Genomic DNA, 17,125 nt, shown 5'->3' with positions numbered 1-17,125 from the left:
GTATTCATTGCAGTGTTAATGTAAGCCCATTTCTGACACTAATAAATAAACTTTAAACTAAATTTCCTCAAACACAAGCTTCCTAAAGTCCCTTGTTCCACTATCCTCCTTGTTTTCTGTCTCATTCTTCCCCCACATTTAAGGTTACTGGGGCGTTATGACACACTGTATTAATTCAGTATTTGCTCTCCCACTTGGTGTGCTGTGTAGGGTGCTGTTGTTTCAGGTGGGAGTTTCCAGTTCTGACAGAAAGTCCCTATCTGAAACCGGAACCTTCCTTGTCGATGCTGAAGAAGTGTTGTGCAGTTATGATGAGGTGGCGTGGAACAGTGGTCAATACTACTGCCTCATGGCACCAGGGACCTGGGTTTGATTCCTGGCTTGGGTCACTATCTGTGTGGAGTCTGCATGTTCTCCCCGTGTATGCGTGGGTTTCCTCCGGGTGCTCCAGTTTCCTCCCACAGTCAGAAAGACGTGCTGGTTAGGTGCATTGGCTGTGCTAAATTCTCCCTCAGTGTACCCAAACACACGCTGGAGTGTGGCGATTTTCACAGTAGTTTAATTGCAGTGTTAATCTAAGCCTACTTGTGACACTATAAGATAACTGTAAAATGCTACTCCCTACGTTTTGTCTCGAAGCCAGCTAGCAATCAATTCAACCACTTGTCTCTTGACTCCACATTCTCTAAGCCGTATCCATTAGTTTATTCTAAGGCAGCTTATTGAAAACATTTTGAAAATCCACATCAATCTATCACATTGCCAACTCTCTCTGTCACTTCCTCAAATTAAGGTCTGTCAGGGAAAACATTCCCTTTTCAAATCCACGTTGACTATTCATTATAATGTTTTTCATTTCTTTTGTTCCCTTCTTGGTGAGGGACCTTGTTCTTATTTCTGTCATCAGTGTTGGGCTGGCACACTGGTTAGCACTGTTGCCAGGGACCCAGGTTCGATTTCTGGTTTGGGTCACTGTCTGTGCGGAGTCTGCATGTTCTCCCCGTGTATGCATGGGTTTCCTCTGGGTGCTTCAGTTTCCTCCTACAGTCTGAAACCCTTGCTGGTTAGGGTGCATTGGCTGTGCTAAATTCTCCCTCAGTGTACCCGAACAGGCGCCAGAGTGTGGTGACTAGAGGATTTTCACAATAACTTCATTGTAGTATTAATGTAAGCCTACTTGTGACACTAATAATAAACTTTAAACTTAAAAAATTGAAATTCTCTTGTAGCATGTATCTCCATCTTGAGTAACAGCAAGATTTATGTTTCTGACGTAGGTAGATGAGTCCAATACATGTTTGTTGGAGCGATACAACACTACCTCTGGGGAGTCCCTTACCCTCTTTAACTTTGACCTGAACAAGAGAAAGTAAGTACCACCTTTTGCAGAAAATTGGCTGCGTTCTGTGCGGCGGGGACATTTCCTGTACTTGGGATGCTTCTTTGACCTTGTAATCCCAGTGCTGAATTTTGGCTCCTTGTGGAAGAAAGGGAGGTCTTGAATGTATTCAAGAGGTGGCTGGATATAGCATTGAGGCAAATGGGATCAAAGGTTATGGGGAGAAAGCAGGGTTAGGCTGTTGAGTTGAATGATTAGCCATGATCGTGATGAATGGTGGAGCAGACTCGTGGGTCCAAATGGCCACCTCTTGCTCCTATCTTCTATGTTTCTATGTTTTGTCTTGGAACTTCCATCCCATCAAACCTAAGGAACACATGGTCTGTAAACAGTATTGGAAAGTGTAATGTCGCCTGGGTGCCTCATTTTGACAACACTAAACCCTTCTCCTGGCATGGAGCAGCTGAATGGAGGCATCCGGATCTTCGTCTGAAAGGCACTGAGATGAGTGTTGTAGTTTTGAGCCTCACTTCTTCAAGTGAGATGTAGATTGACGGATGAAGCTGTGTGAAACCTGAGAAAATGCACAGACACCTCTTTGAGGAAGGAAATTTTTAAGTCCACAGGTTAAATTGGCTGATTTCATTGGACCTTGTAGGGTTTTTAAATTTTAGCAGTATGAGCAGCAAGGTGGCACAGTGGCTAGCACTACTGCCTCACAGCTCCAGGGACCCAGGTTCGATTCCCAGTTTGGGTCACTGTGTGGAGTTTGCACGTTCTCCCCATGTCTGCATGGGTTTCCTCTGGGTGCTCCGGTTTCCTCCCACAGTCCGAAAGACACACCGGTTAGGGTGCATTGGCCGTGCTAAATTCTCCCTCAGTGTACCCAAACGGATGCCGGAGTGTCGTGACTAGGGGAATTTCACAGTAACTTAATTGCAGTGTTGATGTAAGCCTTACTTGTGACTAATAAATAAACTTTTCTTTATTTGTTTGAGCCCCTCAGTTGCTGTTCTCTAAAAGAAACGTGTTGTGCTTCTTTATAAGATAGCTTCATTTCTTTGACCCATCTACATCCCATGCCACCTGTGGCCCCTTCATATATCAGTAACTTCTATTGAATAATTTACATTGAATTAAGGTGTAATTGGAAGGTTTGTTAACCCATTCCTACCAGTATTCACCTGCTTTGGGATTTAGAAAAGTTACTAAGAATGTGTTCCTTTTCATCCCCCACCACATTTTTTTTTCAGCCATACTAAAGAATAAATGTTGAACCTTTTCATCTCGCTGGGCATCCCCCTCCCAGCCCTTTAGCGAGAGATTTGTAGACTGTCTCCCTGCCACACATTTCTGAAAATTGGCTGTGTTCTGTGCAGATAAAATGCCAGATGGCTTGGGTAACCACCAAGATGCAAGTTCAGGGTATGGGCAGGACCCGTGCCATGTACTGAAACTCAGAGCTCTTCTCACCCGCAGTGGGGAGGGAGCTTCACTCTGCTTGGTTTTGTTTCACCGTAGTGGCTTCAGTTTTCAGCATACTCACTGGCCTCTGTGAACCAGATCCCCAGCATCTTCAGGTAGCCTGACCTGACAGCAAAGGAGGAAAAGGATCAGCTGTCCCTGTCCCCAAAGAACACGACTCTCCCTTGCTGCAGGTTACTTTGGCTCCTGAAGTGAGTACGTACCGAAACTCGCCAGTCTGTGCGTGCAGATCGGAGCAAAAGATACTAATGTTGTCCCTGTATACGACCCACTGTCTCAAAGTCTATCGTGTCTATGAAAAAGGCGGCACAGTTGAATAAACTAGGCTTGTACTCATTAGAGTTTAGAAGAATGAGGGGAGATCTCATTGAGACGTATAAGATGATGAATGGGATGGATAGGATAGAGGTGGAGAGACTCTTCCCGCTCAAAAAAGACAGTAGGTCTAGGGGGCACAGCCTCAAGATAAAGGGGGGGAGGTTTAGAACGGAGTTGAGGAGGAACTTCTTTACTCAAAGGGTGGTGAATCTCTGGAATTCTCTGCCCGTTGAAGTGGTGGAGGCTGCCTCGCTAAATATTTTTAAGACGCAGGTTGATGGGTTTTTGATAAGAGAGGGGATTAAGGGTTATGGGGAGAGGGTGGGAAAGTGGAACTGAGCCACGACAGATCAGCCATGATCTTATTGAATGGCGGGGCAGGCTCGAAGGGCTAGATGGCCTACTCCTGCTCCTATTTCTTATGTTCTTATGTTCAGTGGTTAGCACTTCTGCCTCTCAGCACCAGGGACCAGGGTTCAATTCTGGCCTTGGGTGACTATCTGTGTGGAGTTTGCACTTTCTCCCCATGTCTGTGTGGATTTCCTCCGGGTGCTCCGGTTTCCTCCCACACTCCAAACGTGTGTAGGTTAGGTTGATTGGCTGTGCTAAATTGCCCCTTAGTGTCCCGGGATGTGTAGATTTGGGGGATTAGCGGGTTAAATACTTGGTTGCAGGGAACAGGTCTGGGTGGAGTTGCCCCTTAGTGTTGGGGTATTACTTTTGGGTTACAAGGATAGGGCCTGGGTGGAATTGTTGTTGGTGCAGACCCGATGGGCTGAATGGCCTCCTTCTGCACTGTAGGGATTCTACAATTCTATGAAATCTTGGACAAAGCATCTCTGTGCTAAACTTGCCTTGTTCACCTTTACCCTTCCCTTGACATTAAAGCGTGGTATCGTGATTTAAAAGAAATATCTCACTGATTTAATTCCGCAGTGGAGAAAGATCTTGAGTGTCAAGGTTGAGGTAAAAATTAAATATTCAAGTCTTATGTCAACAGGGTTTTTATGAAGAAACATGGTCAACAGCAAAAGCTGTCAATATCGGGACCAGATGATCGAAAGAATTCTGAAATCCAACATGCAGAAAATGCAAAGAAAGGCGATGCACACAAATCTGATGCAAAAAATGCAAAGACAGATGACGCAAATAAACCCAAAACCCAGGAAGCACACGATGCAAACAAAGGTGACAATTGGACAGAGTTCATTGGATAACTTGGTTAGCGGTGCTATAGGTGTACTGGGGAGGCAATGACCTAGAGTATTATCATTAGACTCAATCCAGAAACTCAGCTAAAGTTCTGGGGACCCGGGTTCGAACCCTGCCACAGCAGATGGTGAAATTTGAATTCAATAAAAAAATACCTGGAATTAAAAATCTACTGATCGTGAAACTATTGTCAGAAAAACCCATCTGATTTGCTAATGTCCTTTAAGAAAGGAAATCTGCCGTCCTCACCTGGTTTGCTGACATGCAACTCCAGAGCCATAGCTATGTGGTTGATTCTCAACTGTCCTCTAAAAGCGTGACAAGCCACTCAATTTAAGGACAGTTAGGGATGGGTAATATATGCTGGCCAGCCAGTGACACCCATGTCCCAGTAATGAATACGACAATTTATATCGAGCTTATTGTGTTTTCAGACCATCTCACAGTGATGCATGTTCAGTAAACTGCTTTCAATTTGGCACTTTTCTTGTGCTAGTGTTGGCTGTTACTCAACTGTGATGATGCACAGATGCCATCATTGGACTGGGGTAAACACAGTAAGAAGTCTCTCAACACCAGGTTAAAGCCCAACCAGTTTATTTGATAGTAATCCCACAAGCTTTCGGAAACGCTGTTCCTTCGTCAGGTGGGTGGAAGGTTCTTTGATCAGAGCAGCTGGTCAGACCGAGCCTCGCTATTATCCTTGTTGACTGAGCGGCACGGTGGCACAGTGGTTAGCTCTGCTGTCCCTCAGCATCAGGGTCCCGTGTTCGATTCCCGGCCTCTGGTCACTGTCTGTGCAGAGTTTGCACATTCTCCCTGTGTCTTTGTGGGTTTCCTCCGGGTGCTCCAGTTTCCACCCCACTTCAAAGATATGCAAGTGCAATGGATTGGCCATGCTAAATTGCCATTAGTGTCGGGGGATTAGCAGGGTTACAGGGATAGTGGTTGGGTGGAATTCTGGTCGGTGCAGGCTCGATGAGCTGAATGGCCTCCTTCTGCATTTAGGGATTGTATGATTCTATTCTATTAGGTGGCACAGTGGTTAGCACTTCTGCCTCACGGGCCAGGGACCCGGGTTTGGTTCCGGCTAGGGTCACTGTCTGTGTGGAATTTGCATGTTCTCCCCGTGACTGCGTGGGTTTCCTCCCGGGTGCTCCAGTTTGAAAGACGTGCTGACCCGAACAAGCGCCAGAATGTGGCAGCTAGAGGAATTTCACAATAACTTCATTGCAGTGTTAATGTAAGCCTTACTTGTGACTAATAAATACATTTTTATTCTGTTCTATTTACTCAGTAAGTTAACACATTCTGTAATTCTGATTTTGTCAGGTGCCAAGACCAGGAAGAAAAGGGAAGAGCCTAAACGCGATAATAAGGATGTGGCGAAAGCAAAGCCTGTTACTGAGGTTACGCAGCGCAGTGCGGTTAGTGAGTCAAATGCTCAGGATAAAATATGGTTATCGTGTGATGGAATTGATGGAAGAGACCGGTTACCGTGGTAGCATTCAGCGGCTGGAAAGTAGCATGACCCCAGCTTGCCTGAGGATCTGCTGCTCCTCTCCCATCATAACGCGCAGTATAATACGCAGGTTCTAGTTTTATCGTGAATGAGTGAGCCCGATTAACGTCTTCGTGAGGGCCTTGGTTTTGTCCACAATGGTCAGTTGTGTACAAACTCTAAACAATAAATAGCCCTTGATGGCTTTTTTTTTGGGGAGGGAGAGCCCAGGAGGCGGCAATGAAAGGAATGAGTTGCTGCTGAGAAAAGTAGACGGTTGCTGTTTGGAAGTGAGAAAGTATGGCTGTTTGTGCCTTGAGAGTGTAAGAATGATGAGGCATGGCATGGGAGGGGTTTGGGGAGCCGCACTGCAGGATGACCAAGTCCTGTTTCATTGCCTTTGGGCTTGGTAGCGTTTCAGATGTTTGAGTCTCCTCATCAGGCTGCACAGCTGGGAACTATTGCACCACTATCCAGAGATATGCAGGTTAGGTGGATTGGCCATGCTAAATTGCTTCTTAGTGTCAGGGAGACTAGCTAGGGTAAATGCATAGATTATGGTGATAAGGCCTGGATGGGATTGTGGTTGGGCTGAGTGATTTCCTCCTGCGCTGTAGGATTCTATGATTCTTTCTACCTTGGAGAGTGACTTGAGGGCGCATGAAGTGGATGGGCAAACTTCATCTCTTTGGAAGTTTTGAGTTGCAGAAAGTCCTCAAGCTGTAGAAATGCCTGGCACAGAGAGCATTTGGCCCATAATGGGGCCGTGCTTCAACTTGCTCCGTGGGTGTGCATGCAGACAGATAAACAGTCTGAGATGTGGAGTCCTTTGCTTCTCCATTGCAGTATTGGGATATTTGAAGAGAGTTGGAGTAGAATAGAGAAGTGCCGAAAGGCTGGGAACAGCAAGGAACCTCGTGTGGCCCTCCACAGCATAACGCACTGCCACTTAAGAGGGAGCACTAAGTGAAATTGTTTATGACAGTTATTGTTGAGAAACTGGCACCAGGTCACAGAAATTACTGGACTGCATGGCAGCACAGTGGTTAGCACTGCTGCCTCACAGCATCAGGGACCAGGGTTTTATTCCCGGCTTGGGTCACTGTCTGTGGAGGCTGCATGTTCTCCCCATGCCTGCGTGGGTTTCCTCTAGGTGCTCTGGTTTCCTCCCACAGTCCAAAAGACATCCTGGTTAGGGTGCATTGGCTGTGCTAAATTCTCCCTCAGTGTACCTGATCCTGGCGACTAGGGGATTTTCACAGTAACTTTATTGCAGTGGTAATGTAAGCCTTACTTGTGACTAATAAACTTTAAAGTTATACCGACCTACCTTATGATCTTTTTATAATTAGGCACAAACGTAATAGTGGTCTGGCACCCTTCAATTTCTTGATGATATGCTATAGTAGCAGATGTGTGAATGATGCTTTTCTTAGTCTGGGTGTTCAACTGAGTGTTTTCTCATATCTGATATTGAACTTACTTTGCCAGCCAAAGCAACCTGAAAAGAATGAGGAAGTTTTTGAACTGCAAGTTGTGAATGGCAGCTACGTCTTCAATGTAAGAATCTTTCATTTTGCCTATGTTTAATTGTCCCTTGTACTAATCTTTCCTACCCTTATTTAACTCCTTTTTTTTAAACTCTTCCTTTCCAGTTCTTTGTCAAGGTTCTGTCTCCAGCAGAGGAAGGGCTTTACACGCTCAGCTTCCACAACTGTCGCAAGGCAGGGCAAGGGAAGAAAAATGCTGTTGCCTTTGATATGACGGTAAGCACTTGCCAAGGGAGAGGAGGGGAAAATCATAGAATCCCTACAGTGCAGAAGGAGGCCATTGGGCCCATCGAGTCTGCACCGACCACAATCCCACCCACACCCTATTCCTGTAACCCCGCGTATTTGGGCAGCTCGGTAGCACGGTGGTTAGCACTGCTGCGTCACAACGCCAGGGAATCCTGGCTTTGTCTTTGTGTGGAGTTTGCACGTTCTCCCTGTGCCTGCATGGGCTCCCTCTGGATGCTGTTTCCCTACCACATTGTGAAAGACGTGCTGGTTGGGGTGCATTGATCCGAACAAATGTCAGACTGTGGCAATGAGGGGAATTTCACAGTAACTTCATTGCAGTGTTAAAGTAAGCCTTACTTGTGACACTATTAAATAAAAACTTTAAACTTAAACTTTACCTTAGCCAGTCTCCCTGACACAAAGGGGCGATATAGTGTGGCTGATCCACCTGGCATCTTTGGAGTGTGGGAGGAAACCGGAGCACCCGGAGGAAACCCATGCAGACATGGGGAGAATGTGCAGACAGTGACCCAAGCTGGGAATCGAACTCTGGTCCCTGACGCTGAGAGGCAGCAGTGCCAACCACCATGCCGCCAATTTTTGGGGTGACACAGTGGCGCAGTAGTTAGCACTGTAGCCTCACGCTTTATCGAGGGCAACTGGGGATGGGCAATAAATGCTGGCCTAGCCAGTGACACCCATGTCCCATAAATGAATTTTAAAACAAAACCCCTTCCCCTATCTCTACGTGGCTTCCTGTTTGGCACGAGATCACAATTTCCCCATAACCCTGAGTGCATTTCTTTCCGGTTTACGTATAGTAGCAATGTGTTCACTAAAACGCCACAATGCATACATCCTGTTGCCGTGACCATCACCAATCTCCGTTTTTATTGGCTATTGCTTAGAATTTAGTTGTCAGACTCTCAACAAATTCATTTGTTGAAAATTATCTGCTATTTTGTTTTGCCTGTACGTTCCATCATGATTCCTGGCACACTATAACGATGCAGTGCATTTAAATAGGACATTTTACTGTTGTAGATTCTAAGGCACTTCACTGGACTGTTACCAAACAAAGTTTGACATAAGAACAAAGGACAGTACAGCGTAGGAATGGGCCCTTCAGCCCACTGACACACGCAAACATAGAAGATAGGAGCAGGAGGAGACTGTTCAGCCCTTCGAGCCTGTTCCGCCATTCATCACGATCATAGCTGATTGTCCAAATCAATAGCCTGATCCTACTTTCTCCCCTATGATCCTATTCACCCCAAGTGCTGTATCCAACCGCCTCTTCAATACACGATGCCTTTCTGAAGCCTTTTTGCCTCTTGGCAGTCCGTATCCCCCTCTATTCCCTGCCTATTCGTGTATCTGTCACAATGTTGCTGTTGTATCTGCTTCTACCACCTCCTCTGGCAGCGCATTCCGAGCACTTGCCATCTTCTGTGTAAAAAAAAACTTGCCCTTCACATTTTCTTTAAATTTACCTCCTTTTGTGTCATTAACACAATTGACATTTCTATCCTGGGAAATGGAGATATTAGGACTTGAAACGTGACTGAAAATGAGGTGGAAGGCTGTAATTCTAAGTAACTCCCTGTGGGAATCAAACTTGCTCTGCTCTTACTTGATTCTGCATAACGCAGTGCGTGAATATACCCAGCTATCTTTCTAATTAACGTTAGAATAGAATAGAATCCTTACAGTATTGCCCTTGCTCTTCACGATGGTCATAGATTTGGAAGGTGCTATCGAAGGCACCTATGTGTTATTCTAGAATCCCTACAGTGCAGAAGGAGGCCATTTGGCCCATTGAGTCTGCACGAACCACAATTACACCCATGGCCTAACCTCTCAACTTCACAAATTTACCCTGATAATGCCCCTGACACCAAGGGGCAATTTAGCACAGCCAATCCACCTAACCTACACGTCTTTGGAGTGTGGGAAGAAACCGTTTACCCTGCTAGTCCCCTAACCCACACATCTTGGGAAGCCAACAGGCAATTTAGCATAGCTAATTCATCGACATATCTTTTGGATTGTGGGAGGAAACCAGAGCACCTGAAGGAAACTCACGCAGAAATGGGGAGAATGTGCAAACTCCGCACAGGCAGTCACCTGAGACTAGAATTGAACCTGGGTCCCTGGCGCTGTGAGGCAGCAGTGCTAACCACCGTGCCATCCCCATCAAATTACTGTTGTAATTGCGGTTTTTCAATGTTAATGCTCTTTTTTAATTTGCATTTTAATCCTTCATAGATTGAGATAATGGCGAGAAACCCAAGAAACTACCTTTCTGCTGGGGAAATCCCACTGCCACTGCTGTACTTGGTCATGTCTGGATTTTTCTTTGTGGCAGCCTTGTTCTGGGTGTCCCTACTTCTGAAACACAGGTAAAACTCCTTTAAGTGGCCACTGTTTAAACTGCTTTTATGGTAATGGCGCAAGTTGCCTTGTCAGGTTGTGGAGTGCCAGTGGGTTCACATTTAGTAAAAAGCACTTGTTCTAAAAGGCCTGCCCCCATCGCGCAGCAAGACACGTGGTCAAAGAGCAGCTGACTGAAAACTCCCATGTTGCCAGCATGCGCTGCATAGGCACAGAGCTTCTTTACGCCCATTGTTATGGTGATGGGCAAGGGTGACCCAGTGGTTGGCACTGCTGCCTCACAGCGCCAGGGACCCGGGTTCAATTCCCGGCTTGAGTCACTGTGTGTGGAGTTTGCATATTCTCAGCATCTGCGTGTTTCCTCAGGGTGCTCCGGTTTCCTTCCACAGCTCAAAGACGTGAGGGGTAGGTCGATAAGCTAATTAGCCCCCTGTGTCAGGAGGACTAAGCAGGGTAAATATCTGGGATTAGACCTGGGTGGGAGTGTTGTCGATGACTCCAATGGCCTATGAAACAGTTGTAGTTTTGGTCGCTCCAGAGGCGTTGGGGAAATTTCCCCATCCCTCCCACCCACCCACCCACTCACCCACTCACTCAGGAATTGTAGTGGGTGGGAAGGGGGGCGGACCATGCAAAGGTCTGTTGACCTCAGGTGGGGTTTTCCGCAGAGTATGGCTGGAAAATCCCATCTTTTGATTCTTACGGTGCTCAAAGCTGAATATGAAAGGCCCAGGGAACTGCAAGTTTCCATTAATTAATCAGGCTTCTGGGTGAAACTCTGTCTGTAAAACAGTTGTGTGTTTTAGGAGAATGCTTTTATTTGTAATACCAATGAGCACTCACTCTCTCTCTCTTTTTGCATGTTTCATTTAAAACTTTTTTTCCTTTTTATCTGGTTGCCTCTGAAGCAACAATTAGAAATTGAATGTGGAGGGATGGATAAAATCATAGAATTCTACAATGCAGAAGGAGGCCATTGGGCCCATCAAGTCTGCACAAACTCTCGAACAGCATCTTACTCAGACCCACCCTCTTGATTTATATCCGTAACCCCAACTATTTACCCCACTAATCCCCTTAACCTACACGGGGAGAACATGCAAACTACGCACACACACAAATACTCGCTCGCGCGTGCTCGAACCGGGCATTGGCGATGAGAGTGCCATATCCTAACCGCTACACCACCAGGGACCATGGTGTGTGAGTTTTAATGTGTGTTCTCTCGTCAATATTTTAATGCCATGAGATGCAGTTTAGTGAATCTTGTGTAAGAGCTGGGAAATGCACTTTGCCTTGCCTCACTCCAAACCACAAGCAGCAACCGCACAAATCGATCTTGAATAATACTTTCACGAGGAGTGTAGTGAATATTATCCTGCCTGTAAGCACGAGACAGGCTGGTGCAAAGGAGATGAGGGAATTGTCATGCAGTGGTGACGTTCTAAAGGAATTTTGTGTCCCAGTTGTATTGTCTGATCAGTGTACGTTTAACTGAACAATAGGGCATTATGTATGCATTCCTCTCTGCGCCAACTTCACTTTCCTGTGTTCTCATTAACTGTTCAAATTTCTGTTGCAAATCACTGCCGCACCCTAATAATATCTGTCTGTCTCTCTCAGGAGCAGCGTGTTTAAGATCCACTGGCTGATGGCTGCATTGGCATTCACCAAATCCATTTCCATACTGTTCCATGCTGTAAGTATAAGCTTAAGATAATGCTAAATTATATGGCAGTTCTTCGAAATCGACTGCTTGCCTTCTAAAGGTGGCGCAGTGGTTACTACTGCTGTTGCAGTGCCAGGTACTCTGGTTCAATTCCTGGCTTGGGTCACTGTCTGTGTGAAGTTTGCACATTTTCTTCGTATCTGCCCGAGTTTCCTCCAGGTTCTCCGGTTTCCCCTCAGTCCAACGATTGTGGTCAGTGCAGCTTTGATGGGCCGAATGGCCTCGTCCTGCACTGTAGGATTCTATGATTCTATTCCCATTCAAGGTACTCTGATCAGCTCTCCCACAGATTTAAGTGTACCTGGTGTGAAACTGAGACAGGCGACTCTGCAATACCCTGTCTGAAAGAGTATTGGGACGGACTTGTTCATGGCTTTTAGAAGGGAATTGGATAAGCATCTGGAGGCAATAAAAAAGAATTGCAGTACTCTGTGACACAGTGGTTAGCAATGCAGCCTCAAATGGCCAGGTTCCGTTTCGGCCTTGGGTCACTGTCTGTGTGGAGTTTGCATATTCTTCCTGTGTCTGCTTGGGTTTGCTCCGGTTTCCTCCCACAGTCCAAAGATGTGAGAGTTAATCAGATTGGCCATGCTAAATTCTCCCTCAGTCGACCGGGATGTGTAGGTTAAAGAGATCAGAGGGGTAAATATGTGGGGTTACGGGGATAGGGCCTGGGTGAGATTGTCATCAGTGCAGACTGGATGGGCTGAATGGCAGGGGGGTTTGGTGGGGTTGAACAGGGAGGGGAGTGGAGCAGGCAGTGAGGGTGTTTGGGGGGAGGGATGAGCAGAGAGTTGAGGGGGGGGAATGCGAGCAGGGGATGGGGTGGTTGGTGGTGGAGCAGGATTGGTGGCTGGGGGGAGCTGGCTGACTGAGGACCTAGGCATGCAGCAGACTTGAGCAAGAAGCCTGGATGAACAAGGCAGCGGGTAGCAAAATTGCTGTATTGTGCTTTCTGGAGTTGATTCTGTTTAGCGCAGAGGCTGAAGTGTTCCGATAAATGGTACCATCAGGCCTGTGACACAATCTTCTTGTCCTGCTTCTATTTCACCTAGTTTATTTTTTCAAAAGTGAGGCAGGGACAGCATGCTTGGTCCTGTGATACTTTGCTGTTCTGCACAAAACCAAGATAAGAGATGAGGAGAGATCCGTCACAGTGATTGGCCTCCTCCTACACTATGGGGTTGTCTGAACACAAGTCACTTGTATTTCTGTGCTCACAAATTGTAAATCCAGTGGTAATCGAACAATACTGAGGGCAGGTTCTGTCACTGTACTGTGCCTCATCAATGCATGGACTGATGTGACCACAATGCCTGCTGATGTTGTTTTAAGGGATTTCTAGTTGGTGTAGTTTTTGCAATTTGCCATTTACCTATGTCCTGAAGATGGAAACACGGGGAGCCAGCTGAGCACTGTTTACATGACACTATATAGATTTAACACATCTCATAAATGCTTTGGTAAGAGGGGGAGAGATCAAAATGTTGTAGGAGAAGTAGATTGGCACCAAAATGATAGATCTGGTCCTATTATAGGAGATATCCACTATAGGTCCTATTCTATAGGAGCATGCCCAGCCTGTGTGCACAGCTATTCAAGCATTCATGTCTAGAGGGCAAGAAAACAAGGGCAGGGATGTACTTCTGAGGCTGTATAAAGCTTTGGTCAGACCTCATTTGGAATATTGTGAGCAGTTCTGGGCCCCATATCTAAGGAAGGATGTGCTGGCCTTGGAAATGGTCCAAAGGACGTTCACAAGAATGATCCCTGGAATGAAGAGCTTGTTTTATGAGGAATGGTTGAGGACTCTGGGTCTGTACTCGGAGTTTAGAAGGATAAGGGGAGGCGGGGGGGGGGAGCGGCGGCGTCTTGTTGAAACTTACAGGTTACTGCGAGGCTGGATAGAGTGGGTGTGGAAAGGATGTTTTCACTAGTAGGAAAAACTAGAACCAGAGGGCCCAATCTCAGGCTAAAGGGACAATCCTTTAAAACAGAGATGAGGAATTTCTCCAGCCAGAGTGTGGTGAATCTGTGGACCTCTTTGCCGTAGAAGGCTGTGGAGGACAAGTCATTGAGTGTCTTTAAGACAGAAATAGGTTCTTGATTAATAAGGGGATCAGGTCTTATGGGGATGAGAAAAACATCAGCCATGATTGGTGGAACAGACTCAATGGGCCAAGTGGCCTAATTCTGCTTCTATGTCTTATGGTCTTGAGTAACATTTGCCTGTCTTATCTCTAGTTCTATCCTTATAACGAAGGATTATATTTGTTTGTTTCCAGATAAATTACTATTTCATTGCTATTAAGGGGACAGCAATTGAAGGTTGGGCTGTGATGTACTACATTACCCATCTGTAAGTATATATTGGGATGCTTGAAGTGGAGGGTATGGGTGACACTAGTGGCCAGGTTTGGGTTGCCATTCAGATGGCCTTGGCTGACCATTGAATCCCTGGACTCTGTCCCAATTACTGCTTGAGAGTTGTCTGTGACTCTCTGGCTAGCACGTTCGCCTCAGTGTCACTAAGTTCAAGTCTGCCTCTGGGGATTTGATCTCAAAAGTCCAGGCTGACAATCCAATGCCACACTGAGGGCGAGCTCTACTGTGCTGCCTTTTGGCTAGGATGTTAAACCAGGGCTCTGCCCGATTCTCAGGTGACCACTTGAAGCACTATTTGATGAAGAGCCATGTCTTGAGCAGTATGTATCCTCTTGTGGCTACAAGAGCAGGTTAGAGGCTAGGAACACTGCAGAGAGTAACTCACCTCCTGACTCCCCAAAGCCTCTACAAGGCACAAAGCAAAGGAATTGTGATATACGTCGAAGAGAAGATGGTGGGTGGCTTGGAGGATATCTTGCAGGGGTGTGATGGAATATTCTCCACTTGCCTGGATGGGTGCAGCTCCAACAATATTCAAGAAGTTTGACACCATCCAGGACAAAGCAGCCCCGCTTGATTGGCACCACATCCACAAGCGTTCACTCCCTCCACCACTGACGCTCAGTAGCGGCGTTGTGTACTATGTACACGATACACTTCAGCAATTCATGGAAGATCCCTAGATAGCACCTTCCAGCCGTGATTAAAATATTGCGAATGCTGGAATTTGAAACAGAAAATGCTAGAAAATCTCAGCAGATCAGACAGTATCTGTGGAGAGAGAATAGAGCCAAAGTTTCGAGTCTAGATGACTCTTCGTCCCCTCTGAATAAGGGTCATCCAGACTTGAAACGTCAGCTCGATTCTCTCTCTGCAGATGCTGTCTGACCTTCCAAACCCATGACAACTTCCATCTAGAAGGACAAAGGTAGCAGATACATGGGAACACCACCACTTGTAAGTTCCCTTGCAAGCCACTCACCATCCTGTCTTGGAAATATGTCGTCGTTCCTTTGCAGGTGCTGGGTCAAAATCCTGGAACGCCCTCCCTAATGGCATTGTGGGTCAACCTACAGCATGCGCACTGCGGCATTTCAAGAAGGCAGCTCACCACCACCAGCACCTCAAGGGGCAACTAGGGATGGGCCATGAATGCTGGTCAGCCAGTGATGCCCATGTCCCACAAATGAATAAAAATAATTTCACAAGGACTCAGGACTTCATTTCATTTACAAAATGTGTTCTCTTCAGCCGCTTCCCGTTATGGAGGTGTTCATTGTTGCTGCCCATCGCGGTGTAGCCTACGTGTGACTCCAGAGCCACAGCAGCTATCCTCCAAGGGCAACTCGGGCTGGGCAATAAATGCTAGTCTAGCTAGCGGCGCCCACGTCTCATGAATGAATAAAAAGGAAGTCGTACATTTAGCACGACTAAAGCAGATTATCTGGTCATTACTGTCTGCGGCAGCTTGCTGTGCGCTAATTTGGCTGTGATTCCTACACTGTGACAGTAACTACATTTGGATAAAAATCAGTTTTGACATTGCGAATGAGACAAGGGTCTTCTCTGGGCTCAAGCTTGAGATCATTGTGCAAATAGTTTTATGATTTCTTTGTAAGTGTTTGTAATGATCTAACCTCCTTGTCTGACCTTCTCCTGCAGATTGAAAGGTGCCTTGCTATTTATTACTTTGGCTCTGATTGGCACAGGATGGGCTTTTGTGAAATACATTCTATCAGACAAAGACAAAAAGATCTTCATGATCGTGATTCCTCTACAGGTAAACGCAGGATACCAGCTCTGGAATTCCTTCCTTTTAATGTGTATTGTTTTGAAGTCCGCTTGAGTTTTCTAGTGGTACGTAGATGATTTTAAAATTAATTGATTGCCAAAGTTTTGAAAGAATTTTGGAGCTCTAACCCCATCTCTTTGACCAAAAGCATGACCAAAATATGGGAAACATAGTGGTTAGCACTGCTGCCTCATGGCTCCAGGGACCTGGGTTCGATTCCTGGCTTAGGTCACAGTCTGTACACTCTCCCCGTGTTTGTGTGGGTTTCCCCCCGATGCTCCAGTTTCCTCCCACAGTCTGAAAGACGTGCTGGTTAGGTGGATTGGCCATGCTAATTGTCCTTCCGTGTACACGAACCAGGTGCCAGGGTGTGGCAACTAGGGGATTTAGATGTTAACTTCATTGCAGTGTTAATGTAAGCCTACTTGTGACACTAATAAATAAGCTTTAACTTTTAGTTGGACTTTAGGAATCCCATAACACAAGTGAACCGAAGAATGGGGAGGTTTTCTGATGTCCCAATCAATGGTCATAAATAACTGGTTAACTGGCCCACACGCTGTTGCAGAATGATTGCCTCATTTGCCTGTGTAAACATGCTAAGAATATTGCCTAACTAAAATATCCTTATCTGCTTCTTTCCAAACGCACTCACTCTCACACACTTAGCACTGGCTGAGGTATGGACTTGAATTATGAGGTAAAAATGTGATGTTGTGTTAAAATAGTTCATTAAAATAGCTGTTTGGCCCATCAAGTCTGCACCAACCACAATTTCACCCAGGCCCTATCCCCATAACCCCATGCATTAACTCTAGCTAGTTGCCCCCTCTGACACTCAGAGGCACTTTAGCATGGCCGATCCACCTAACCTACACATCTTTGGACTGTGGGAGGTAACTGGAGCACCTGGAGGAAACCCACGCAGACACGGGGAGAATGTGTTGACTCCACACAGACAATGACCCAAGGAATTGAACCCAGGTCCCTGGTGCTATGAGGCAGCAGTGCTAAACACTGTGCCACCTTGAATGTTAACCACATTGCTGTGGCTCTGGAGTCACATGTAGGCCAGACTGTGTAAGGAAGGCAGATTTCCTTCCCCAAAGGACATTAGTGATCCAGATGCGTTTTTCTGACAATGGTTTCGTGGTCATCAGTAGATTCTTAATTCCCGATTTTCTTTTTA

The 17,125-nt window shown here is 46.2% G+C and overlaps 1 protein-coding gene across 2 annotated transcripts in view; it reads left to right on the top strand.

The window, feature by feature from the left end:
* LOC145361016 (protein GPR108-like) overlaps positions 1 to 17,125 on the top strand; it is a 40,849-nt gene that overhangs the window by 9,925 nt on the left and 13,799 nt on the right. Inside the window, exons 4-12 of one of the 2 annotated variants that reach the window (XM_080216544.1) lie at positions 1,278 to 1,369; positions 4,143 to 4,330; positions 5,687 to 5,763; positions 7,347 to 7,415; positions 7,511 to 7,621; positions 9,905 to 10,038; positions 11,654 to 11,729; positions 14,045 to 14,118; positions 15,807 to 15,924. In XM_080216544.1, coding sequence (XP_080072670.1) covers positions 1,278 to 1,369; positions 4,143 to 4,330; positions 5,687 to 5,763; positions 7,347 to 7,415; positions 7,511 to 7,621; positions 9,905 to 10,038; positions 11,654 to 11,729; positions 14,045 to 14,118; positions 15,807 to 15,924 — 939 coding nt within the window. Of the gene's footprint in view, positions 1 to 1,277; positions 1,370 to 4,142; positions 4,331 to 5,686; positions 5,782 to 7,346; positions 7,416 to 7,510; positions 7,622 to 9,904; positions 10,039 to 11,653; positions 11,730 to 14,044; positions 14,119 to 15,806; positions 15,925 to 17,125 lie in introns of both variants that reach the window. The other variant, XM_080216543.1, reaches the window with a different exon arrangement.

The sequence above is a fragment of the Carcharhinus amblyrhynchos genome, chromosome 33 (assembly GCF_965287045.1).
Source record: "Carcharhinus amblyrhynchos chromosome 33, sCarAmb.v2.hapA, whole genome shotgun sequence".
Lineage (NCBI taxonomy): Eukaryota > Metazoa > Chordata > Chondrichthyes > Carcharhiniformes > Carcharhinidae > Carcharhinus > Carcharhinus amblyrhynchos.
The sequence above is the reverse complement of the archived record's forward strand: the minus strand, read 5'-3'. Positions and strand labels throughout refer to the sequence as shown.